This window comes from Pan troglodytes, chromosome 14 (genome assembly GCF_028858775.2).
Source record: "Pan troglodytes isolate AG18354 chromosome 14, NHGRI_mPanTro3-v2.0_pri, whole genome shotgun sequence".
Classification (NCBI taxonomy): domain Eukaryota; kingdom Metazoa; phylum Chordata; class Mammalia; order Primates; family Hominidae; genus Pan; species Pan troglodytes.
Genome location: NC_072412.2, coordinates 107,332,555 through 107,360,467, shown reverse-complemented (window position 1 = coordinate 107,360,467; position 27,913 = coordinate 107,332,555). Strand labels below are relative to the sequence as shown.

Here is a 27,913-nt window from a genome sequence, read left to right as displayed (position 1 = left end):
TGTGGAACTTATTAAGACATCAGTGGGGGAGCCTTTGCAGCACCTACAACAGTTCTGCCTCCAGACCAACAGCCTCCTCCACCCTGAGTCAAATTTCTCTTTTAATTTTTTCAATTAATAAACTTTTAAAAGCAGTTTTAGCTTTACAGACAAATTGAGCGGTAAGTAGAGCGTTCCCATAAACCCCTTTTGCTCCCATCCCTCCCTCCACCTATTTCCGTTATTCACATCTTACATCAGTATGGTACAAATTTTATAATGAACGAGCCAATATTGATAAATTAATATTAGCTAACGTCCATAGTTTACATTAGAGTTAACTCTAGGTGTTGTACATTCTATGGGTTTTGTCAAATGTATAATGACATGTATCTACCATTATAGTAACATACAGATAGTGTCACTGCCCTAAAAATCCTGTGTGTTCACTTACTCATCATCCCTCCCTCTCTCCACCCTCCTCCTCTCCTCTAGACCTTGGCAACCACTGATATTTTTACTGTCTCCATTCTGCCTTTTCCAGAATGTTATATAGTTGGAATCATATAGTGTATAGGCTTTTCAGACTGGCTTCTCTTACTTAGTAATATGCATTAAAGGTTTCTCATATTTTTTGATGGCTTTATAATTTTCCTTTATCACTGAATAATATTCCATTGTCTGGAAAGCTTGTTTGTATATTCCCCTATTGAAGGCCATCTTGATTGCTTTCAAGTTTTGGCAATTATGAATAAAGCTGCCATGAACATTTACATGCAAGTTTTTGTGTGGATGTAAGTTTCCAACTCATTTGAGTAAACACCAAGGATCAAGGTTTTTAGATCCTATGGTCAGTTATCTTTTCTGGTGACCATACTAGCCCCATCACTCCCAGTTACTGTTTGCATTAGTTTTCATTTTCATTTCTACATCACATAACAGTCACTCCTGTTATTCACAATATTATTTTCCTTCACAAAGACTTCTCCAGCAGAAAAGAAGATGGATGAATGCCATTCATCGCTCAAAATTGGAACCTTTCCTCAAAATATGTGTTTGTGTATGTACTACTATTTTTAAAAACTTTTATAACTTGCAGTTTGTTTTCATCCTTAAAGGTTATTGTCAGTTCATCCTGCATTTTTTTTTTTGTCATTCTGTATGTATAGTGAAATATAGTCAGGTGCTCTATATCAGTAAGTCTGGAATGTTCCATTCTGGCAGTTATATGCTGGGATACATAACATTGTTGCACAAGCCAGAGTAAGTGTAAAGATTGCTGTATCTTATTTGTGCTCTGACCATAGACATGATCTTATTCTATTCAGGCTGCTACATGAAAATACTATAAACTGTGTAGCTTATACACAACAGAAATATATGTCTCACAGTTCTGGAGGCTGGGAACTCCAGATCAAGGTGCTGGAAGACTTGGTATCTGATGAGGGCTTTCTGGTTTGGGGACAGTGTTTTCTCGATGTGTCTTCACTTGAAAGGGGAGAACTCCAGTCTCTTCAGTCCCTCATAAGAGCACTAATCCCATTTCAGGAGGGATTCATCCTCATGGCCTAACCACCTTCCAAAGCCCCACCTTCAAATACCATTACAGTGGGGATTAGGTTCCAACATATTAATTTTGGGGAGGGACACAAACATGTCAGGTCACAGCAAACACCAGCTTTAGTAGTCATCTCTTTAGTTATTTCACAATAGTTTATAATTTTTTAAACTATCTGATGGGAAGCTCTCAGTTGCACTGTATTTTTCAAAGTCCATGTGAAGAAAGGGCAAATAAAAATCTGGTTTGAAAAGTAACAAATGTTCTCAGATGCAACATTTGCTAAACTCCAAATCTTTATATAGATTTATATAGACAAAAAGTCAAACGTGTCTCCTAACCCTAACACACATGTAGAGAAAACATTGGATTCTGAACATGGAGGTTGTAAAATAGGGTTTATTTTCCTTTTGCATACTTAGAAATTTTAATTGTGATAAAAATACAAAATTTACCATCTTAACCCTTTTTTATTCTCTATTTCTGTATTTTTGTCATTTTAAGAGTGTTACATAGATGAAATATGACAATATGTAACCTTTGGGATTGACTTTTATTGTTGTTTTGCTCTGTATAATTCTCTAGAGATTTATACATGTTGCTGCATGTATCAATAGTTCATTCCTTTTTATTACTGTCATATTCCATGGTATGGATGTACCACAGTTTGCTTAATCTTTCCATTTTTAAATGTACACTTGAATACTGTTCGGTATATTTATATGGCTGTCCATCAGATCTCCAGAAATCTCACCCTGCGAATCTGAAACTCTTCACCTACCAAACAACTTCCCTTTCCTCCTCTCCCTAGCCACCCGCAACCGCAATTCTAATTTGTTTCTATGAATTTAGCTACTTTAGTTACCTCATATAAGTGGATTTGTATAGTATTTGTCTTTTTGTGACTGACATATTTGACTTAGCGTAATGTTCTCAAGGTTCATTCATGTAACATGTATCAGAATTCTTCCTTTTAAAAACTAAATGATATCCCATTGTGTGTACCTACCAAGTTTTGTTTATTCATTCATCCATTGATGGACGTTTGGGTTGCTTCCACCTCTCAGATGTTGTGAATAATGCTGTTGTAAACATGGATGTGCAAATATCTCTTCAACTCCCTGTTTTCAATTCTTCGGGACATATACTCAGAAGTGAAGTTGCTGGATTATATAGTAATTCTATTTTTTTTTTTTTTTTTAGAAACCTCCATACTCTTTTCCTTAGTGGCTGCAAGATTTTATAATTCCACAAACAATGCACACAGACTCCAATTTCTCCACATACTTGACAGCACTTGTTATTTTTTGTTTTTTAATTTGTATAATTTAGGGGCTACTAGTACTGTTTTTCTTTGTTGTTGTTTTTTTACATGGCTGTATTGTATAGTGGTAAAGTATGGGCTTTTAGTGTACGTTGTACCCATTAAAGAATTTATCTGTCGTCCCCCTCCTATCCTCACACCCTTTCAAGTCTCCAGTGTCTATTAATCCATACTGTATGTCCATGTGTACAGATTATTTAACTCCCACTTATAAGTGAGAACATGTGGTATTTGGCTCTATGCTTATGAGTTATTTCACTTAAGATAATGACCTCTAGTTCCATCCAGGTTATTGCAAAATATATAATTTCATTCTTTTTTTATGGCTGGGTAGTATTCCATGGTGTGTGTGTGTATACATATATATGTAACATCTTCTTTATCCAATCATCTGTTGATGGACACTTAGGTTGACTACCTATCTTTGCTATTTTGAGTAGTGTTGTTATACACATAAAAGTCCAGGTGTCTTTTTTTTATAGAATAATTTCTTTTCTTTTGGATATAGACCCAGTAGTGGGATTGCTGGATTGAATGTTAGTTCTATTTTTAGTTCTTTGAGATATCTCCGTACTGTTTTCCATAAATACTGTACTAAGTTAAATCCCCACCAACAATGTGTAAGCCTTTTCCTCTGCATCCTCTCCGACACCTTTATTTTTTGACTTTATAATGATAATTATTCTGTCTGGTGCAAGATGATATCTCATTGTGGTTTTAATTTGCATTTCTCTTGATTAGTGATGTGAGCATTTTTTCATATGCTTCTTGGCCATTTGTATGTCTTCTTTTAAGAATTGTTCCTTTCCCCGCTTTTTAATGTGGTGTTTTGTTGTTGCTGATGTTGTTGTTGTCTGAATTCCTTGTAGATTCTGCATGTTAATCTTTTGTTGGATGCATAGTTTGCAGATATTTTCTACCATTGTACAAGTTTGTTCCCTCTGTAGCCATCCTAATGGGTGTGAGATGATATCTCATTGTGATTTTCATTTTTATTTTAATGATGATCAGCAATGTTGAGCATGTTTTCATGTTTGTTGGTCAGTAAGGTGAGTTTTTGTCGTTTTCTTCATCATCAGCCCCATGTAAGTGTCCTAGTCTACCTGCAGTCTTGTCTCATCCCTTAACAATTAGAAGGAGAGTCATCATTTAAAGAACTTGCCAAAAGTAATTAATTAGATCTGTTTGAATTTTTTAATTTTCAAAGTAGCATTTTGTAACTTTTCTTTCTGTCTAAATTTCCCAGTAAACTTCCTTGAGGGCAGGAAATTATATCTTTTCCACTGCTGAATCTCTGACACTTATTATAGAGCTTGCTAGTTAATGGGTACCTAATACTTGTTTGCTGGATGAATCACACAGTCTTGATGAAAGACATTTTTTCCCCAGCATCTATCATGTACTCATTAGCAGAGCTCAGTCGCTAAATTGCCTTTACCAGAGGCTATTCTGAGGCTTCTTTCTTTGGCAGGTACTCATCTATTTCTTATTTGGGGCTCATTATCTAATGGAGAAGAGCTTCATTGACAATGCTCAACATACCACTTTCCTGCCACAAAATGCCTTATACACCATAGAGACTTTAGTTACCAGGCAAACCTAGAGGCAAATATCATAGTTTAGACAGTCTACCCAGAATGAAGTATATTTTCCAATCTAATAATCTAATGTTTTCTGAGAGTCAAAAGGTGTAGAATGCTGTTTCTTGCTGTAACTATTGCTAGTTTCTGGAAATGAATACAATTAAGTTTCTAAAGTATACCAGAATTATGGCTAGAGAATGCATTATGATAATTTTAAGGGGTTTCCCATGTGAATATCACATGATAGAAGGGACACCATTTTTCACATTGGACAACACTGACTGCTTAACATGTAAATAATCACTCAGGTTGAGTAAAGCACACTCCTGGCATTGATAAACTGCCTTCTCATGCTCCTGCCTACCTACTGTTGATCATCACACAAACTCTACCAGGCACTTTATGCACTTTGCCCTTCTCGCCTAAAATAAAGCAAGAGAAGGGAAAATAAGTAGCTTCATCTACTTACCTAATTACTTAGAGCAACAATTCTTAACTGCACTCTCTAGGAGTATATGAACATATTGAAATTGCATTCGACATTTCATGAGTACTAACATTTTTGGGGGGAAGCACCACTGAGCTAGAGTTTTCAGTATTTTCTAATAATAAATACTGTCAGTATATAAGATGACTGAGAAGCATGTGAATTGAGACTGAGAACAAGATAGAGAATATTGTCTGGTGATTTGGGGCATAGGTTTTCATCTCTACATGCCTTTTACATCATTACTTTTGAGAAGTTTCTGTTTGAACTCGGTAAACCTCTTAGCATAATCTAGGTTCTAACTGAATAGTTGTGAATTAGTGTCTAGACTCATAAAATGAAGAAATTGCACAAAACCAACTCATTAAGATTCCAAATAATTAATCTCAGCCACATTTGAGAGGGTTCGGTTCAGAGGAGTCCAATGTGACAATGTTAAATATTTCTAATTGCAGGCCATTTAAAATTTCTGTAACATCTAAATACCATACATATTAACCATACACATTTATTTTCTTCCTCCATCTATCCTGCACATCTCCACTGAATTGATCTGTTCTTTCTTTCTATCACATTCTTTCTAGGACACTATAAATGAATCAGTCTGAAACCTACCTCCTTTTCTACTTTTACCTCCATCTACAATCTTGCGAGCACTCTGCCCAAGCAAACTGTTTCCATCTTCATTCCCCTAAGTGTGTTCTCAACATTTCACCTCCATATGTAGGTTCTCACCATGAAACCCACCTACACTCCACTCTTATCTCCATATAAGCTTTATTCTTCAAGACGTGGTCAAACCTACCTTCTTTGAAAAGTTCTTCCAAACCATCTACATTTAAAACAGTATCTACTAATGAGCTATCAAGCCATGAAAAGAGATGAAGGGAGCTTAAATGCATATTGCTAAGTTAAATAGACCTACTTGCAAAGACTACATACTGTATGATTTCAACTATATGACATTCTGGAAAAGGCAAAATTATGGAGACAGTAAAAAGATTACTGATTACCAGGGATTAAATTAGAAGGGAGGAATTGATGAATGTGTGGGACACAGATATTTTTTAGGCAATGAAATTGTTCTTTGTGATACTATAATAGTAATGCGTGACTATACATTTGACAAAACCCATAGAATGTACAGCACCCAAAGTGAACACTAATGTAAAGTATGTACTTTGAGTGATGATAATGTGCCAATGTAGGTTCATTGATTGCAACAAATATACCACTCTAGTGCAGGACGCTGATAATGGGGAGGAGTTAGGCATGGGGCAGTGGGTATCTGGGAATTCTCTGTACTCTGCTCAATTTTTCTGTGAATTTAAAACTTCTCTATTAAATAAAACGTGTATATATATCCTTACTAAAGCACTCACAGAATAAGTGTGCTATGTAGTTCACCCAGCCAACAAGAAAAGACATGAATAATCATTTAGTTACATTCTTATTATTTAAGTTCTTACATATTAATTTTCTCCCAATTAAAATGAACCCCTACAGAATCAGGAGCGGCATATGATTCTTTGTCATTTCTGCCATTCTAGTCATAATTCTGACCACATACTAGTGTTCAAATATTTATTTGATGTTTGGTGCCTTCTTTTTCTCACTACTGAAATATAAGGTCTTTGAGGGCAGGGGATCCAACTTATTTTGATTATTCATGAACCCCAAACACCTAGAAGAGAGTCTAGCACAAGGTAGCCACTCAATAAATGCTAACCAAATGAACATGCACGCATGTGTTAATAAGTAAAATGAAATAAACTATTTAAAGCATCAATTCTTAATAAAAATGACACGTTTGTTTTTGTTTTTCAGCTCTAGATCTTACAAGTATACAATGGGAATATTTACATCCCCTAGCTCTTAGATTTAAAAGCTATTTCTTTTAGGCTGTATTCCCCCAGATACAATCCTGGATGCTCAGAGAGAACATTTTTTAAAACCACTTACTTATTCATTCATTCACTCATTTAATACATGTTTATTAATCATCTACTGTGCATTATTCTGGACACTGGAGACTCACTTGCAAAGGTGACTGACAAAGTCCCCACTCTAATTGAATATAATGCATTCTGCTAAAATGAAAAAAATGTAACTCACAAAAATAAGATGAATAGTGATTTCTGGATGTTGAGGAGGGAGATGGGGAAACTACATAAGCCAGAAGGTCAGGAATTGTGACTTTGTCCCCGAGAGTTGTATGACATACATGTAGCAGCCCTGAATTAGGTGGTAACAGCCCTGAAATAGGTAAAGTCTCACTGGATGTAGATCTGTAGGATTTTTATAAGGATTTATGGCCAGGCTCTAGCATGCTACTTTCAACATATACAATAAAAAAATCACCCACAAGCTCCCAATCAAAGCATAAAGGCAGAAGTTTATATTCCTAGTGTGCATTTTAATACCTTAGTAAGATACAAAGATTGCAAATGTTATTGAATTAATCCTCAACCATTTTAGTGGCCATGGGAACATGGTGAGGGGTTGCTCACAGAATCATCTCAATTTTACAATGCTGCATTTCCTTAGGATCCTTAACTCTTATTTTGGAACTTTTATTTTGGTTTCTATTCTAATTTCCTAAAACATGTGCAGTATATTTGTAAACAATTTTGAGGTTAAATACTATATTCAAATAGAGTGCTCTAGCTTTTAAATACTTGATGCAATTATATATGTATATATACCTGATTTGTAAACCCTCTTTAAATATGGTTCAGTTTTTAAGAAAATGGATGAATATCTTAAATGTTTGAAATAAGCTTATGTTAAAAATATCTACAGATGTGAATATGTTCAATATTTATTTTCTCTTTCAAAAGAACATCAAACTTAAATATAGACAGAGCATAGACATTGCTTCGTTGTATATGTTTCTTTATCTGAACATTCTATCACTGACAGTGTGAAGGCAAGAGAAAAAATAATTTCTAAATGATTTTCAAGTGACACTTGCCTTCTTTATCAGTTCTTCAATGAAGAGGGATTCACCCTCATTCAGTTTTTATTAATATTTTATTACAAATTAGACAATCACAGATAACAATGTTTTGATGATGGTTCCGTTCATAGCATCTTCCAATAAAGCAAAATAAATAAATAAATAAATTTAAAAGCCTTAAATTTTCCTCCTTAAACAACAAGCTTATGTTCCCATTTGTAGAATTCCACAATTGGTAAACAGATCTGAATTCATTTTATTGATCTGCCTCACAGTTATATGAATTCTGCCGGACAGTATTACAGATCTCTTCATTCTTAGTCTCTGTAAACCAAAAGGTATCTGAGACAGGTCTCAATCAATTTAGAAAGTATATTTTTCCAAGGTTAAAGATGTGCCTGTGACAGCCTCGGGAGGTACTGACAACATGTGCCCAAGAAGGTTGGGGCAAAACTTGGTCTTATACATTTTAGGGCTACATGAGACATCAATCAATGTATGTACGATGCATATTGGTTCAGCCTGGAAAGGCGGGACAGGGAGGGGACTTCCAGGTCATAGGTAGATAAGAGAAATATGATTGCATTCTTTTGAGTTTCTGATTAGCCTTTCAGTGAATGCACAATTTACAGAAATAGTCACTTATGCCTTCATCTGCTTTAGTGGAACAATGGGGCAGAGGAAGCAATTAGACATGGATTTGTCTCGTGTGAACAGAGGGATGACTTTGAGTTTGGCCTGTCCACAAGGAATTTCCTTGTGGACAAATTGCGAGGGAGGTATGTAGCTTTTTTATCTTTGTAACTATCTTATTTAGGAATAGAATGGGAGGCAGCTTTGCCCAATGCATTTCCCAGCTTGACTCTTCCCTTTAACTTAGTGATTTGGGGGTCCTGAGATTTATTTTTCTTTCACATCTTTTAATCATAACTATGGCTAACATTTATTGAGGGCACACTTTGCACCAAAAACTGCCAATCCTCATGAAATTCAATAATTCCATAGAGGTAAATATTTTATTTTGAAGGTGAAGTGATGTTTCCAAGACAGTTGTTAGTAAGATGCTGGGGTGGGAAGCAAATCCAGGTCTGTTTAGTTTCTAAATCTTCAATCTTTTTATTTTCTAAATCTTTAATCTTAATGTCTGCACTATGCTTAGGGTTAACCATCCTCAATAATCACTGGTTTTTCATCTGTAACTTTCTCTTCTTGTTCATTCATTCTTGATGACTTTAACGTAACAGCATTCATTTATTTTTAGTTCTGGGATACATGTGCAGAACGTGCAGGTTTGTTACATAGGTATACATGTGCCATGGTGGTTTGATGCACCTACCAACCAGTCATCTAGGTTTTAAGCCCTGCATGCATCAGGTATTTGTCCTAATTACATGGATGAAGCTAGATTCTCAGCAAACTAACACAGGAAGAGAAAACCAAACACCACATGTTCTCACTCATAAGTGGGAGTTGAATAATGAGAACACATGGACACAGGGAGGGGAACATCACACACTGGGGCCTGAAGGGGGTTAGGGGACAACTACATTCATATTTATTGATCTCTAACTCTAGCCACTTCCTGACCCCTCACCTGATTTAGTTTTCTTTCTCTGCATTTTTCTATTATCCTTAAAAGTGTAGTGCTTCAGGGACCACCCATTCCCCTAGGGACAGGCTCAGGGCAGCTATGTAAAAAGGTGTGCTAATACTTGCTAATTTACTTTCAATTTTTCTCCTTAGGGGGCCCACCTTTTAGTTGGCCTTTTTAGTTGCAGCAGCAAACTGGACTGACCAAGTGAATAGAAGAACAAATCTATGAAACCAGATCTGAAAGTTTAAACAATTTAATTTGGAAAGCTAAATGTTCCAAGAATAGAATCAAAGTATATAGAATAATAAAAGGCAGGGAAGTACTCTGATGGAATTCTTTTTTTTTTTTACTGTAATAAAATGTGAGCATAACAACTATTTTTAAAGGTTTAGATGAATTTGTAAATGGTGGATTTGCCATTGACATCAGTAAGAACCATATCTCATATATTATCCTGAAAAAGTTAAGAATTTTACTTCAGCAGGGTTTTTTTGGTCTTTTACTGATATGTTTAATGGATTCACTGACTGGGAATATAATGGTTTCCTATGGAAATAACATTTCTGTTTACTGCTCACCATTAGTAAGCTGATAGTCTCCTACTATAGTACTGCTCATGAGAGAAACCTTTTGCAGATTGATTGATTCTGAGATGGAGTCTTGCCCTGTCTGCCAGGCTGGAGTGCAATGGTGTGATCTCAGCTCACTGCAACCTCTGCCTCCCTGGTTCAAGCAATTCTCCTGCCTCACCCTCCCATATAGCTGGGATTATAGGCACCCACCACCATGCCCAGCTAATTTTTGTATTTTTAGTAGAGACAGGGTTTCACCATGTTGGTCAGGCTGGTCTTGAACTCCTAACCTCAGGTGGTCCATCTGCCTCAGCCTTCCAAAGTGCTGGGATTACAGGTTGCCTCCAACTGGGAAGTCTATCATGGCCATTGTCCTCTTATGTTTCAGTGGTGATGTGGGAACCACTTTGCTTACTGACCGGGGACTTTTTTATAAAACATAAAACCATAAGAAATTTAAGGACCTTTGCCCCTCAAATTCCAGTTCTTTATCTTTCAACTTATTTGCTCTGCAACTAACAATATGTGATTTGTCTTTGTTATAGGAATGCATGAAGATTTCTGAAGTAATTTGGTACTGAAAAAAAGACATACCCACCAAAAAATAAAAATAAAAAACAGGTTACTAAGGAAAAACTTAAACATGCAACATTGTGGAAAATTACCCTATAGATATTTGAAATGATATTCTGTAAAAGGACAGAAAGTACTCTGGAAACTTATGTTATACTCTTACGCTTTTTTTGCCCAAGAATACAAAACTGCAATATTTGACCTTTCAGAAGCACCAATGAACATGGACCAAATGTCATCCAGTTCCACAAGCTAGAAACCTGCACACTGCTTGACACTCTGTTCCCTCAGCTGCCATATACAATTACATAGTGCTGACCTTCTGACCTCCTAAATATTTCTCCAATCGGCCATGTTTTGTCCACCTCCATTGCCAATGCCTTGGCCCACACAACTGTTATGTTTTTTTCTTCCTGGTACTATAATGGACAAACCAGAATATTTATATCCAAATTGGCTCTCTTTTAGGCTTCACATTTTGGCCAGACTAGCCTTTCCAAATTTGTATCTGAGTGTGACATGTTCCTGCTTAAAACTTCTAATGTCTTCCCATTGCTTTTAGAGAACGATGAAAACCCTTGTAGCAGAACGAGCCGCAGACAAAACCTCTCAGACATTGAGTTGTAGAAGGAAGGGCTTTATTCAGCTGGGAACATCAGCAAGCTACTGCCTCAAAATCTGAACTCCCCGATTGCAAAATTTCTGTCCCGTTTAAGGGCTCACAACACTAAAGATTTCACATGAAAGGGTTGTGATTGATTGAGCAATCTAGGGTATACGTGACAGGGGTTTCATGCCCTGGTAGAGTGAAACAGAACAGAGCAGGGAGTTTCACAGTGTTCTTTTATACAATGCCTGAAATCTATGGGTAACATCGGGTTCTAAGTTGATTTTTAACTACCGGGTTTAGGCCAGGCATAGGGTTCTAAGTTGATTTTTAACTACCGGGTTTAGGCCAGGCATAGGGTTCTAAGTTGATTTTTAACTACTGGGTTTAGGCCAGGCAGGCCCAGGCCTGGTTTCAGTCCTGGCGCTGGGCTGCCTGTCTTTGGTTTTACTTCCTTGTTGTTTTTTCTTTTTTTCTTAAAACAGGTACTGAGTATAAAACAATATGAGAGCGTCTCTCTCTTCCCTCACCCTTAATGCGACCACTGGTTTCACTCCTGCCTAATACCCAAATCCCAAATCCTACTGCTGTGTGTTCACATTCTGCATTCTGATTTCGTTGTTTTCTCTTTTTCATTCAAATGCCTTGTCTCTCCTCCTGCCCCAGGGTCTTTGTATATTATATCACCCTTTCCAGGAATATTCTTCACGCTGCTCTTAGTCTAGTTAACTCATACTGGTGTTTCAGATCTCAGTTCAGAATTCAATGCTTTTCCTTACCACCCAAGCTAGGCCAGATTTATCTATGTGATCTCATAGAAATCATTCCTTTTCTTATAAGAACCTTTCTTAATTTGTAATAATATGATCATTAGTGTAAACATTTGTCTCTCATTAGACTGTACACTTCAAAAAATGGTAAACTATGTCAACTTTTGCTTATTCTAACTTCTCAAGATCAAGAACAGTGATGGCTAAATACTAGGATCTCACTAAATATTTACTGAATAAATGAATGCATGAATTTTAGACATCATTAAGTAAAGAATAAATGGAAATTTGTTTCCATGTGTTCACAGTACTCAAAAATTTTAATTTGTTATTTAATATCTGGTAGACCAATTTTAGTATTTGTAATAGTATATATATATATGTATATATATATGTATGTATATATATGTATATATATATGTATGTATATATATGTATATATATATGTATGTGTATATATATATATACTGTTAAAGTATGAGACTATGAGGTGGGAAGAATCATCTTTGTAATTGGTACACACACACATATATATAGATAGATATACACACACACATATAAACACACCAATTGGCATATATATATATACACACACACACACAATATATACATATACATATATATATACCAATTGGTATATACGCACACACTGCAATTGGTGTATGTGTGTGTGTATATATGTGTGTGTGTGTGGGTATATATATATATACCAATTACAAATATTATGATTCTTCCCACTTTATAGTCTCACACTTTCAACTAACAACCTGGAAAGTAAGACAATATAATTCATTAATTTCTGTAACATTTCATAATATAATATGAAAATTCACTGCTGATTTCTAGAGTACAAAATCTATAGCATGGTGAACTTTCACGGCTCCAGCTTTATCTAGTTAGAGTTATTTAACACACAGGTTGACATTCTCCCCTCCTCAGGGTCTCTCTTTCCCCAGAAGGTATTGCCTCTTTTCTTGCTTTCCTGGCCTCCCTCTTCAGTGTTTCATGTTTGTCCTTTTGTGTTAACCTTTGGAATTATCAAACAAGTTGTTGCCAGAATCTGGGGACTCATGGCCGATGTGTTCCCGGCTAATAAAGCAAAACCAAGAGAAAATAATCCTCAGCATTGCATTTCAGAACTATGTGGGCTTCCTTTGTATTCCACAAATTCAGTGTTGCTGATTCTTATCAGATGCTTAATTTCCTCATATCCCAGTAAGATGATTTATTTGGTGCCCTGGGGAAAAAATTAAACCCCTTTTATCTGTTTTGTATTTTCAACATTGTAATTATTAATAAATATTTACTAAATAGCAGCATGATGTAGGTGAAATATCAAATTGGTAGAAATAAATGCTTCTTAATCTATTATGTCCTCTAAGACACAAAATCATCATCTATGACATGGAGATGGTGCTGTTTTTCTTCTTAAAGCATCTTTCACAGCATTATTGTATCAAATTTAGTATACAAGAATAGTCTTTGAAAATCAAAAAGCTCAATCAGAAATTATTATTATTTGAAGAATATGGTCTTTTAGGAGAATTGTAGAACCTGCTTATATTTCCTTCATTTTTCTATGAAAGCTTTCATTTTAAAGGTTGGCTAAACAGGTATTTTTGATCCTTTTGTTTCATTTCTATTTATATAAATAAGTGGTTTTGATGGGGTACATTCTTATTAGGAAAAGTTTACAACACATATGCTTAATATTAAAATGTTTGATATAAAGGTCTAATTTAAAATGTGGTTGAAAGAGAAAAAAGTAGAAAAATCTTGTATATGCATGTACACATAGGCCTAAGGAGAGAAGCGTATGGAATTGCAAGAATATTATTAAAATACAATTCAGATAGTTAAGGGTAGGAAAAATGTGATGAAAACAACTGGATTTTTATTCATAGACTCCAGCAGAGTAAAAATCACAAATTTGGTTTTTTTCCAAAATATGTCATTTTGTATTCAATTATTCAAGACAGAATGGGCAGAGAAGTACAAGGAAATGAAAGAAAATATTGATAAAGGAAGATAAAGTAACCAGACTAGATTTTGGTAGGATATAGCAAGACGCAAAATTGATATCTCGTAACTACATAAACTAAAATACTTCATTTTTTGCACAGCAAATTCTATTCTTGTTCTGGCTAACAAAAATTCTGTTGGAGTAAATTAAAACTGTGATCATATCACTTTTTCGTTGGACATAAAAGAACTAAATATTTTCCATAACATTTGTTCCACTCAGGAGTATCTTTTCTTGCATCTTCCTTCACCTCCACTCCCATGATAATCGCCACCTTTAAAACCGTTATTACTAAGAACACAGGTTTTTGTTGTCTTTTTCTAGATTCTTGGGGTCTCTTAATTACGAAGTAATTTCTTAAATTATGCCTCCCTTTATCTTTCCTCTATTTTTGGTATTAGTAATATCTAACAAATCTACATCAAGTAGGCCGTCCACACCAGGTCATATCCTACTCCCAACCCAAGGCTTATAAAACATAAGGCTAAAATAATGAAATAAGATTAAAAAATAGAATAGTTGCTAAGACTGATAACTTTTAGAAATAATTTATCTAAACAAATTGAATAATCTTAAAAAATCTTGTGGTTGCCATTGCTGTTGTTAAGCCACATTTCCCTCTTTGATTTCCTTTTAGAACTGTATTGGTTTGAGAACTGGTATAATTAGTGATTTAGAGCTAAGGCTGTAGACTCAGGTTGGCATTAGAACCTGCTTCGCCACTTACTAACTGTACAAACTCTCATCAAGATATTCACCTGCAGCATTGTATTCTGTTAAAAGGAATGCAATGAGGAAATGTATGCAAAGCCTTTAGCATAGTGGTTGCCTCATACCGATAAGTAAATAAATATTAACCATCACCAATTCTCACCTTAGCTCTCCTTTAATTGGATGTACATTCATATCCAAACCCATGTATAATAGAGCAGTGGCCATCAGACTACATGTAGTGAAGGACAGTACTTTTATTAATTGCCAGTTTTTGTAGAAAGATAAATCATAAAATACAATAAAATTCAATTGATAGGAAATGTAAAAATATACAAAATAAAAGCCCAGAGATTTTATTGTTATATTCAACAAATATAAAAAACATTCTGTTAAATTTCTATAGAAGTTTATAAATGTTTTCACATAATTTCTGTACTTGCTTTATTGCAGAGGGGAAATAAAATCTATAGACAGGCACAAGTTCCTTGATCATACTTCTATGAAGAATGTATATTTGATTAGTTTTCTTTTGAATAAGATAACCCTATTTCTAAAATATTCAAACATTCATTGATATGGTTATGTATATATACACTTATGTATACACACATAACAATACACATACATATATATATTTGGCTTAATGTGAAATTTGTGTTACAACGAAAGTATAAATCACTGAGTCTGAAGTGTCCTTAAAATGGAGGATGAGGTGAAACTGACCATCTGGCTTTGAGCTATCACTAATCTCTACTTTGATGCCTGAGTATTTGTCAAACAAAGAAACATTTTGCATATTACTGTGTATATTTGTTCTCTGATGACATTATTTACTCAGATAATCCAGAAATGTTTAAAAAACTCATGGAAGCACTTTCTCTTGATTTTGTTACATATGTACAGTTTGATTTCTTTCACGTAAAGCAGTATCCATTTTACATTTTTCTTTTAGACAATATTCTATACAGTTAGTATATTACCCTACACATGCCCAAGAAATGTACCTTTGAGAAGCTGATGTATGACCAAACATGTTTGATCTTAGAGCTCAATTTTCACTCATACCACCACCCACTATGACACCCTCATCCCATTCTACCCCTTCCTAGGGAGTTAATAACAACAATGAGCTTTTTTTTTTTTTCCTATGGGGATAATTGGCAATCCAGGGAAGCCAACCCAATTTCTATTTTGTTCAATGTTTCTTTAATTGATCAGTGAGGGGGAAAAGGTGGATACAGGTTGCGTGAAGAGGAGGAAAGATTCGTTTTGAGTACCTATAAATTTTTTGGTACTTTCTTAAAAACTCTTTTTAACATATGCTTCTTTTTCTTTACCTTTTTGCTCCTTATATTTGTTGCTTCTAAGAGACGTGTCACCTCTGCTAGGGTGATAGGCTATATAATTCCTTACTGCTTTCATCTATATATTTTTTCATCTGTAGGTATAGAGGTAGATAAAAATCAGCAGCATAAAATACATATTTTCTATGTCTAGTTGAATGAGTGATTCAGTGAAATTGATAATTATATGTATCAGTTATCAACTGTATAATGAACAACCACAAAACCTGGCATAAAACAATAAGCGTATGCATATTGCTTGTGAAACTAAGACCAAGTGGGCCTTGGCTAGGTGGCTCTGTAGATCTCGGCAGGACTTGATCACCTCTAGGAATAGGTTAGTTTTGATTGAATCAACCTGGCTCTGCTCCCCTCTCTCTCTCCTCCAGCAAGAGTAGCCCAGGCATGAGGGAGGGCAATCCCAGCTGCACAAGCACTTGTTAAGCCTCTACTTTCTTTATCTTTGTTCAAAGTAAGAGAATGCTGCAAATTACATGGCAAAGGTCATTGGTTGGGAGGAGGAGGATGAAGAATTAGAATCATTTTTGCAATTGATCACATATCTTAAAAAGTAAATTCTTTCAATTAACAATATGATAAATGAGTAGGAATAGTTAAATAATTATATTTATCTTGATGAAAGTAACGTACTCAGGCAAGTTACTTCAACCTTCTCTGCCTCGGTTTCTTCAGTTCTAAAATGGGGATAATAATAGTGTCATCCCATACGATTATGGTGAGGGTTAAATTAGTGTATTATGTAGTGTGTAGAGCAGTGCTCAACATAGAAATATGCATAAGGTGTTAATTATAGTTATTAACATTATTATTGTTAATATTGAGGCAACACAGTTGAAAACTGACAAATGTGTAAAAATGATATATGGTTGTCTTAATACTTTCTTGAGCATATTTATTTTGTGAATTTTTGGCTAATATTTATAGCACTGGTGCCATCTGTTCATCTTACAAGGATTATTATTTTAGGAGTTTATACATGTCTATATTCCAGAGAGAAAGATTTTACATTGTAGAACAAGTTGGGACACATTTTTATTTATAATCTTAAAATATCTTACTTATAGACGTATTGTAAATACCACAGATTTTTGTTTCTATTTTCTTGTTTTATAAATTTTGTACTAATGTTAAGAAATGGTAGCAAGCTTATGACTAATGTCAATTTAATTGACAGCTCTTAAAATGTGATCATTAATTAATTTGTTCTATGTAGTAATGAGAATATATGCCAATGTGTCCCAATTTTAATGTGCATACAGTCACCTGGGACCTCGTTAAAATGCAAATCCTGATTCTGTAGGTCTGAGGTGGGCCTGGGATTCTGCATTTCTAACAAGCTTCCAGGTGATGAAGTTGCTACTGGTCCCTGAATACCACATTTTAAATGTACATGCACACACACACACATGCACACACACACACAGATATCTCCTTATGTATATTTAAAAATTATGCACACATATAAAATACATATTTTAAAATATATAATACATATTTATATTGAATAAGTGAAAATTCAAATCAAATTATTTGATATTTAGTTATTAAATGTTATAAAACATGTAATAAATATAATGAATCAAAGTAACATATAATATTTAATAAATAAATTATTGTATCTAATGATGTGTTAATCTCTAAATGTTGAGAAATATTTTTACTGCCAAAAAATGCTTTAATTTTCCATTTTGTTTCCCTGGAAACTACTTAAGTAACAGAATTTGGCCCTATAAATATAAGTTGCTGTCGAGACTCCTTTGTTGGTAGAAATATACTTAAATTTCCTGGGTCCTGTAATCAGGATAAAAGTTGTCTCTCTCTCTCTCTCTTTTTTTTTTTTTTTTTGATGGAGTCTTGCTCTGTCGCCAGGCTGGAGTGCAGTGGCACGATCTCCGCTCACTGCAACCTCTGCCTCCCAGGTTCAAGTGAGTCTCCTGCCTCAGCCTCCCGAGTAGCTGGGACTACAGGCATGTGCCACTACGCCCAGCTAATTTTGGTATTTTTATTAGAGATGGGGTTTCACCATGTTGGCCAGGATGGTCTCCATCTTTTGACCTCATGATCGCCTGCCTTGGCCTCCCAAAGTGCTGGGATTACAGGAGTGACCACCACGCACTGCCAAAAGTTGTCTCTTAAACTCATACATAATTATGCTTTTATTTGAGGTACACACACAACCAATTAACTAATTTTTTTTTCTCCTGTGGGCATTAGTCACAGCCCAATATTAAAAATTTTTGACTACATACAACTTTATATAAATAAAGTACATTAGTCAACTTAATTTTCTGCTTTTGAGTGTTAACTACAAATATTTTGTTTCAACTTCAGGACTGTAAAATCTTTCTAAAAGTTCACGATATTCTTTTCTTTATAAGTAATCTTAAGAGTACTCTGCCTTTTTGTTTTAAAGAAGTGGTTAGTGTCAGAATAGTAGCATTAAAGGATACAATTGATTTTTTTATTTTATTTTATTTTATTTTTTATTATACTTTAAGTTTTAGGGTACATGTGCACATTGTGCAGGTTAGTTACATATGTATACATGTGCCATGCTGGTGCGCTGCACCCACTAACTCGTCATCTAGCATTAGGTATATCTCCCAATGCTATCCCTCCCCCCTCCCCCCTCCCCACCACAGTCCCCAGAGTATGATATTCCCCTTCCTGTGTCCATGTGATCTCATTGTTCAATTCCCACCTATGAGTGAGAATATGCGGTGTTTGGTTTTTTGTTCTTGCGATAGTTTACTGAGAATGATGGTTTCCAATTTCATCCATGAAAAAATGCTCATCATCACTGGCCATCAGAGAAATGCAAATCAAAACCACTATGAGATATCATCTCACACCAGTTAGAATGGCAATCATTCAAAAGTCAGGAAACAACAGGTGCTGGAGAGGATGTGGAGAAATAGGAACACTTTTACACTGTTGGTGGGACTGTAAACTAGTTCAACCATTGTGGAAGTCAGTGTGGCGATTCCTCAGGGATCTAGAACTAGAAATACCATTTGACCCAGCCATCCCATTACTGGGTATATACCCAAATGACTATAAATCATGCTGCTATAAAGACACATGCACACGTATGTTTATTGTGGCATTATTCACAATAGCAAAGACTTGGAACCAACCCAAATGTCCAACAATGATAGACTGGATTAAGAAAATGTGGCACATATACACCATGGAATACTATGCAGCCATAAAAAATGATGAGTTCATATCCTTTGTAGGGACAATTGATTTTAAAACTGTAAAAGATGAAAGAGATTGGGATAAATCTCTGCTGACCTCAGATAAACTCTAGTAGATCAAATCTCCAAAATGTAGAAAAGGGAAGAAAAAAAATTGAGAATTCAGATTAAGTGGATCTGAATATGGGAATTCCCATCTAAAGGTATGTGTAATTAAGTTGAAATCTATTAAGAATAATTAAATAACAGCCTTCTTCATAATAACAACATTTGAGTTGCACTTTCAAACTCAATTTCTCATTGTAAATATAACTACAGATTACAACTTAATTTCTAGTCCATAAATTATTTTTCACCTCTCTTATCTTATTTGATATTTGAAAGAACCCTTTGTTGTTTAATATTATACTCAAAGCAAGAACTTGGACTTGGAGACCTCCTCCTGCTTTAAGTTCAAGCCTCCTCTGAGGAGAGATACTCCTAAGGAGTCCAGGATGAGGGTCATTATTGAGCTGTTACTGGGAGGGGACTGAATTCGTGGATGACTCTGGAAAATAGAGGTTAGTAATATATTAGTAGCTATTATTTATCATGTATTTATTATGTGCTATTTGCTACTTGTGTCTAATATCGTTTCTCTATTTCCTCTTTTTAAGTTATTTTGGAATTGCCTAGTATTCTAAAAAATGTTATGATTGTGTTCAGAATGCCCCTTTTATAGTTTTCCCTTAAATGGTGGTGGTGGGCAAACTTGAAGACATTAACAAAAACATAATTTTCATTTAGTCTTAGATAACACCAAGGTGACATAGTAACTAAGTGGAGTTGGTGGGCTAATTCCTAGTGGAAGCCTGGGCTCGTAACAGAACATAAAGGCTTTTCCAAGGATGAAACACTGGTGAAGCTCCTCTTTCAAGTTGTATATGTTTGCATATGTGAAAATATGTGCAATCCAAGTTTAACTTGGGAATGCTTAGCTCCTTAGGAATTTGCTACTGGGTTAATAACTCTTCCCTCAATTACTTAGGTTGGAAAGTCCTCAAATTTTACCTTAGATCAGGATTGGCAAACTTTTGGCAAAGGACCATATAGTAAACATTTTAGGTTTTGTGAGCCATAAAGATCTTTCTCGACCACACAGCTCTGAAATTTGTAGTGTAAATGCAGACACAGACAATATATAAACAAAGGAAAGTGCCTGTTTTCCAATGAAACCTTATTTACAAAAACAGGTGAAAATTGTGTTTGGCCTGAGAGTCAGTTTGCTGGACCACTGGATTAGATTCTCAAGGTCACTTTCAATTCTAAGGTTATGGTTTTGCCAGATTATCTGAGTTATTCATTCCTGATGAGTTATGGAAGGAGAGCTCCTTCCAACCAGAAGTCTCTCTTTGTACACGCAAATGGCCCATCACGGTATTTTCCTAAACAAAGGCATTTCCCTCAGAAGAGGAATTCTGCTGCTACTGTTAAGATAATAAGTACACCACAGATGGTGCTTTCATTTCAAAAACAACCACAACATAAAAAAGATATAACATTTCTGTTTAATTATTGCATTTTTCTATCCTATGACTTGATGATTTAGTTTGGCAGTGGTGCAAATTAATATTCAAGCTTCTGCTGGAACTCATCTGTTGTTGATTTTGTTGTGGTGGGGGTGATGGTTCTAAACATAGTCAAGGAGGCAAGGTGAGAAAAAGATACATCAGACTCCTTATCGATCTCGTTTTGGCAGATTCAAAGAGTTTATATTTAAGCCTAAATTTAAATAAGCATTTTCATATTATCACTGCCAGTTTTAGAGAGTGTTTCACTGGCACAATAATTGTATTATCCAACTGTATAGCAACTATCAATTAGACTAGGACTGCCTTGAGAAGCAAAGCAGGGCTCCTCTTTCTTTGGTTCTTGCTGCTGTACATTGGAGGTCTCATACTGAAGGCTCACAGGCTTCCCCGTGGCCCCTTGACCCACTCAAGGTTGAAAAACAAAAACTAAGAAATAGTTGCCAATGTTAAAAGGAGATTATCTGTAGAAACTTACATTTCTTACTTCCTTTGAAAAGTCAGATCTTCTAAAGATCTAAGGTTTTTATTTTCACAGGAGAACCATGTGAGGGACGGCTGCTTTTTTAAAACAATCATTGCTTCTACCACTGTCTTCATCTCCTCACCACAGAGCCTGAGTCAGAGGCCATTTATCCTCATTACGGTGCCATGATCATGCCAGCTTGCCTCACTCCTGTATCTACCTGGTCATTAGAGGCATTTGAGTTTGTGGCCTGTGCTGTGCACATTATCCCTGGAGATCTCATCAATTACAATTATTTCCACCTACTGGACTTTAAGTAGTTCTACCTATTGGACATTTTCAATGCAATCTGTTTTCCTAAAGCATACTGCAGGACTGAAGCACAAAGTATGACTGTGCAATTACTCTCAAGAGCATTTTTGTTTATGTTGGTCAATGTCCGTTTTTTAGGTCCCTTATAAGGAAATACCTTTTAAAAATTCATGCCAAGAAACTTTTCATTTTCAAAAAGGAAAATATTTTCTTTCTTGAATAATTTTTGTAACATTATAGTCTTTCTCTTTTTGTCCTGGCTACCAGAAAGTTCAGAAGTCAGTGTGTCATAATCCTGATATTATTTCTCCCCTTACTTTGTGTGTTCTGGTTCTCTATTTGTAATATTAATACTAACTATTAACGTGAACACACATATACTCATGTTCTACAAACAACTTTCAGGTTCATTTTGTGAGAGATTAGGGTTGAAAACATCAGTACAGACATGTTCTTAACTTTTCGAAACCATCCTCCACACTGACAACAGATTTGTATTTATAACATACGAATCAGGCCCTATTATTATTCCCTTGCATATTCAGGAATTCAACATGTCTTCCTCTCACTTATAAGACATCTAATTTGTTTATTAGAGTTTTCAAGACCCTTTATTATGTTTCTCAAACCTATCTTCCCATCCACAACATTCTCCACTTCTGTCCCACAAAGCGTGTATCTCAGTGATGAACTATTTACAGTTCTCCAAATGTACCAGGCCATTTCCCACCTCTTGCCTTTCACAATACCATTTATTCTCCCTATAATCACTCTAGTATTTTATAGGTAAGTCACTCATAACAAATATTATATTGTTCTGTCATTTTTCAGTGAAATGAATGACTATTATTTATCTTGGTATATTTCATGCTGAACCCAATATTTTGTGTAAAATGGTTTTCATTGACTAATTATGTAGCTGACTTTTGATTTGGTGAGATTTTCACAGAATTGAAATAACTGATCAGGATATATTTTTTACTACAAATAATGATAAACTTTTAAAGAATAATTATTGAGTGCTCACTGCATACCAAGTTCTCTTCTAAATATGTAATACGTATTTATTCACTCAATCATCCCAACTACCTTATTGCCCTATGATTTTTGTCCTCATTTTAGAGATGAGGAAACTGAAGCCCAGAGAGATTGAGTAATTTCCCCAAGAACACACAGCTAGTGGGGTCAGGGTTGAATCCTACTGTCTGCCTCCACAGGTGATGTTTATCTGCTCCATTGCTTCCCATTTACGTGTTGAAAGTATATCACTTATGACATCAAATAGCAACTAACCTCAACTTCCATTGGTTCTATAGGATATGCTGGGATTATTTGAGACTTCAATATTGGAGGAACAGATTAAGTTCTCAAAAAGTTTTGAGAAAATGTATTAGACAATAACATCTTTGAATGTAACATGTGCATTTGTGTGTGCATTAATTATTTAGCCACAAATAAGAAGGCTGAAAATATACCAGTCTCCACTATCACAAGCAACTGAAGGCAATAGTTCTACAGAAAGAATCACCTATCTGTGAAGTCACAGGCACAGCTCACAGAAAGGTGCTGTGGAATTGACTTCTTTGGAGTCCTATGATGTGAACATTTCATCTGAAAAGATATAGTGTCAGAATCCTTAAGGTATCCACCGAGAATAAATTACTTCCTCTACATCAAGCATCTTCTTCTCTTCCATATTCAACATAGTGAATTCATAATGGAGACAATACATCCCTAAGTTGCTGATGGTGTTGCAAGCACCATTCATGTTTTGGACATTATGGCAGTGATGATCAGAAGAGAATCCTGTGGACCTACGTTTCTGGTGTTTGTAGCAACAGGATGAGCATCAGTGAGCCAGGTTCTGGGCAGAGACACCCGAAGCCCAGGAGGCAGAGCCAGATTCCCCTGACTTCCACTAAGTGACCCACTAAGTCAGCTCTCAGCATGTCACTCATAGCTGATTTTGAGATAGGTTTTCAACTGGTAAGCAATATGCTTAGGTGCCCTGGCCTGTCTCAGTAAAAAGACAAGTGAAATGCCAAAGTCTAATCCTTTTGTTTGAGAAAGTATATTTCAACCAATATATTTATTAGTCTCTTGGGGAGAAGCCAGATTTATAGCGTTCCATTTTGTTTTACTCACAATAAATGCATGAACATGTACTGTTTTATCAATCTTTTTTTTCTGGCGCATGGCCTGGACATTGACTCAGTGAGACTCTCATTTATTAGTGAGAAAACTAATTGGAGGATATTTGGAGATGCAGAACTCAGTAGAAAGCCAGAACATTTATTTGGATGGGATCTTATTCTAATCTGAGGTGGCATCATCAAGAAGAAATAAAGATCTACATAAGTTGCTCCAGGAGGGGGCTAAACCTGTCATTTGGCTATTGTGATTTCATCAAATTGATCATTGTAACTGTCATCTTTGTCTTGAAAAGCATCTGCCACTAACAAAGCCTGTTCCCCTTGGAAAACTATTAGCTCTCAGTGAATGAAAGTTATGCAGCACACTGAATAAATTGTCTCCTGCATGAGACAGCATTTGATAATTCACACTTTTATGGGGAATATTGAAAGGAAATTTCTACATGACATGAGGTCACATTCCTAATTACAGTTAGCATAAAGTCAAGCCCTTAATGTTTTAGTTTTTAGCCCCTAAGGAATATTTTTCAGAACAGGTATACAACATTTTTAGAAGAAAAACAAAAATTATTATTTTCTGCAATAATAAAATCTATTAAAGAAAAATGAAAACTTTGTGTATATTTTTTAGTCCAGTGGTATTTTCAAAAAGATCAAGGAGAGTAAGGATCTATTTTCCATCTATATTTTATATACATATAGAATAGCACAGTGTTGGACCTATTTAAAACTAGCTAGGTGTCTTTCATGGTCTATAACCAGACAGGTTGAACTTCAAATTTATTTTTAATAGAGGGCTATCAAAAATGCATATGTAGATTGTACCCTTATTAATTTTTTATTTATTTGGCATGGGATTATATTCATTATTATTCATCCCAAAGTAAGAAGTATATAAAAATAATCTGTGAATATTTCTGACATTAATAATAATTGTAAAGTAGTAAGCTTTGTGCTGCTCATCAATTAATGTAGACCATGGCATTGAGCATAATAGTATTTAACAAACTGTATGCTTTCCAAAAATGCTGTGTGGTTTTTCAGTTGGAGCAGCTTTTGATGTTTATCTTCAAGAGTTCCAACGGGACTCAAACCTTTGGAGCCCCATTGAATTATTTTCAGCTACTGTCACTATGACCAGCTAACATGACACCTAACCTCATCTGGTTATACAATAGCTCTAGTGGCTGGCAAGTAAGCCAGCTGATTGTCTAAGTTTTAGTTTGAGGTTTCAGTTTGTTCCTTTGTAAGTAAAATGTATCACCCTGTGATTTCAGTGATCCAAGGAGCAACCGGCAACTGTAGAGTATTATATCACTGTTCCTATGGAAACATGTAAAATGGATTATAAAATATCTGAAATGTGTATTTTATTTGGTTCACTTTATTGTGAATATCTGATGCTACTTTAATGCTCCCTTTCTGATTATACTCTGGTTGAATTGTCTTCTGTTTAAGTTAAATCTTTAGTTTGCTCATGTATTGTTTTCTTATGATATACTTTTGCTTCTATATATTCTCAATAGTAGCAGGTTCTTCTTAATTTATTGTATATTTTTAAAATGTATAGACAATTACTGTGCGCAAGAAGGGGTATATCCGGTCCTCCATGCCAAAGCACTCTTTCACCATGCTGGGAAACTTTCTAGAGAATGAGTAGAATGTACAGTGAAGATCAAGTTCCTTCCTCTAACTTTTGTTTCATTTCCTCTCCACAGGAACTTTTTACCCCTGAATGCAAGTTTAAAGAATCTGTTTTTGAAAATTATTATGTAATCTACTCATCCATGCTGTACAGACAACAGGAATCTGGTAGAGCCTGGTTTTTGGGATTAAATAAGGAAGGGCAAGCTATGAAAGGGAACAGAGTAAAGAAAACCAAACCAGCAGCTCATTTTCTACCCAAGCCATTGGAAGGTGAGTATTATGCATGCATTATTATTACATAGACTTATTACATATTTTATTTTTCAAATTGATAGGTCTACCATGGCTCTAAGAAACCTTCACAAAGTGCTGGAAATGTCATTTATTTTGATCTAGGTGATGGTTGCACAGATGCCTACTTAAGTTATTGATTTAGAATTTGTGCCCCTTATACACTTTACTATATTTGTGTATGTATGTGTACCAGGAAAAATTTCTTCTCTGCCACCTCCAAAGGCTCAAATCCTCACTGCTACAACCACTCTAACCCTTAGATAATTTAAATTAATTAAGTTAAAACAATTTTAAATCTGTAATGATACAAATCTGTGATGATAAGTGTATTAGAAAAAGATAATAAGTATATTAGAAAAAATAAGTTTTGAGTGTGGAATCAAAAGTATTTTCCATTTTGATATTATCTAGGTGAAAGTAATTACCTACTTGTGGATTATTATAATTACAGAAAATTAAGAGATAATAGCTTGACTCAAAGAACTTGCTGATGTTACACATCTGCTTTCAAATTGTGTAATTCTTCACTGTATACATTTGTAGCATTACTTCTTTTACTAAAATAATTTATCCACATTCATTTGTGTGCAGGAAGGGGTATATCCAGTCATCCATGCCCGATGAATGGAAATTTCACATTTACTCCAATCAGATACCCAAAGAGCAGGCTACAAAGTTTTTTAAATTAATCAACAACATCTGCACCTCTCTCATTAATGATTCTGCCAAAAGTGCCATTTACTTTTATCTATGTAACATTTGAGAATTACAAAAATATTTGATTTTAGGATATTCACATGTGTTTCTATTCAAGTTCTTTTGTTTACTCTTTTGCAGAAGATCAGATCTACAATAACTCAGTAAATATTTTAAGCTAGCTTGGACATGTCAATTTTCTTTTTGTGTTTTATTCCTACAGGAAAGGCTTAGCCATCAAGAGAAAATGCATATTGTTTTCATAATGCATATTCTCTATATTGAAATAATTTAAAAATTTGAACAGTCAATTCTTCATCATCTGTGAGTGTTTAATTTTCAGTTTGCCTAAATTCAGAAAATCGCTCTTGTTGGCTAATACTACTTCTGTAATTTCAATGATGTTGACTTAGTGTCACTCTTAATTATATTTTTCTGTAGAACAATTTATTGAAACCCAAACAGTTAGCCACCAGGGCCTATACAGGAAAAGACAGATTATTCCAGAGTCTGAAATATGAGTGAATTATTCTCAGTATATGGTGGATCATAAGGATGATTAGAGTAGAAAGAAGTTAGAGGATTTCCCTGTTCCTCCCAAAAAAAAACACATCCATGATACACTTTCATTGTTTTAAATAAATTTTGATAACATTGGACTCACCTATATTTAAATGCAAATAAAAAATTAAAAAATAAGCCCACAGAAGCTCTAAGACGACCATGGTTTATTTGCCACCATGCTTTATCTCTTTTCACTCATTTTATGTTTTGTAAATAGTTAAGAATTGACCAGATTTTTAGAACCTTACCCTTTAGCTGCATAAATGTAACAAAACCCAAAAGGGCTGTTATGTCATTTAACCGAGGTAAAATTTGGGAACCAGTTATTTTGCATATCTCATAGAAAATATCTGAGACAACAATGATGTGGTATAGAATGATACTTGGTATTTCACTCATGTATTTGTTATGTGTATATGAGTGTTTTGTGTGTATATATACATATATATATGAGAAAGAGAGAAATAATACTTTTTATGTTTTCAAAAAATTAGCAGAAGTACTCTAAAAACAGTTAAGGGGGTAGGTACTATAACGACAGAGATTATCACATTGTTTACTTGATAGAGGAAAATTAATTTCAAACTTTCAAAACCCATACCGAATATAAATAATGTTATTGGAAATGTTAGGACAAATTAAGTACCTGGTTAATTATTGGTACTCTAGGGCATTCATATCTTTGTTTTTTATACATATATATATATATATTTATTATTATACTTTAAGTTCTAGGGTACATGTGCACAACGTGCAGGTTTGTGACATATGTATACATGTGCCATGTTGGTGTGCTGCACCCAGTAACTTGTCATTTACATTAGGTATACCTCCTAATGCTATCCCTCCCCCATCCCCCCACCCCACAACAGGCCCCTGTGTGTGATGTTCCCCTTCCTGCGTCCA

The 27,913-nt window shown here is 34.9% G+C and overlaps 1 protein-coding gene across 2 annotated transcripts in view; it reads left to right on the top strand.

Moving 5' to 3' along the window:
* FGF14 (fibroblast growth factor 14) overlaps positions 1 to 27,913 on the top strand; it is a 693,562-nt gene that overhangs the window by 652,062 nt on the left and 13,587 nt on the right. For both annotated transcript variants that reach the window (XM_009427196.5, XM_001150157.8), the window contains exon 4: positions 25,525 to 25,723. In XM_009427196.5, coding sequence (XP_009425471.1) covers positions 25,525 to 25,723 — 199 coding nt within the window. The remainder of the gene's footprint in view (positions 1 to 25,524; positions 25,724 to 27,913) is intronic.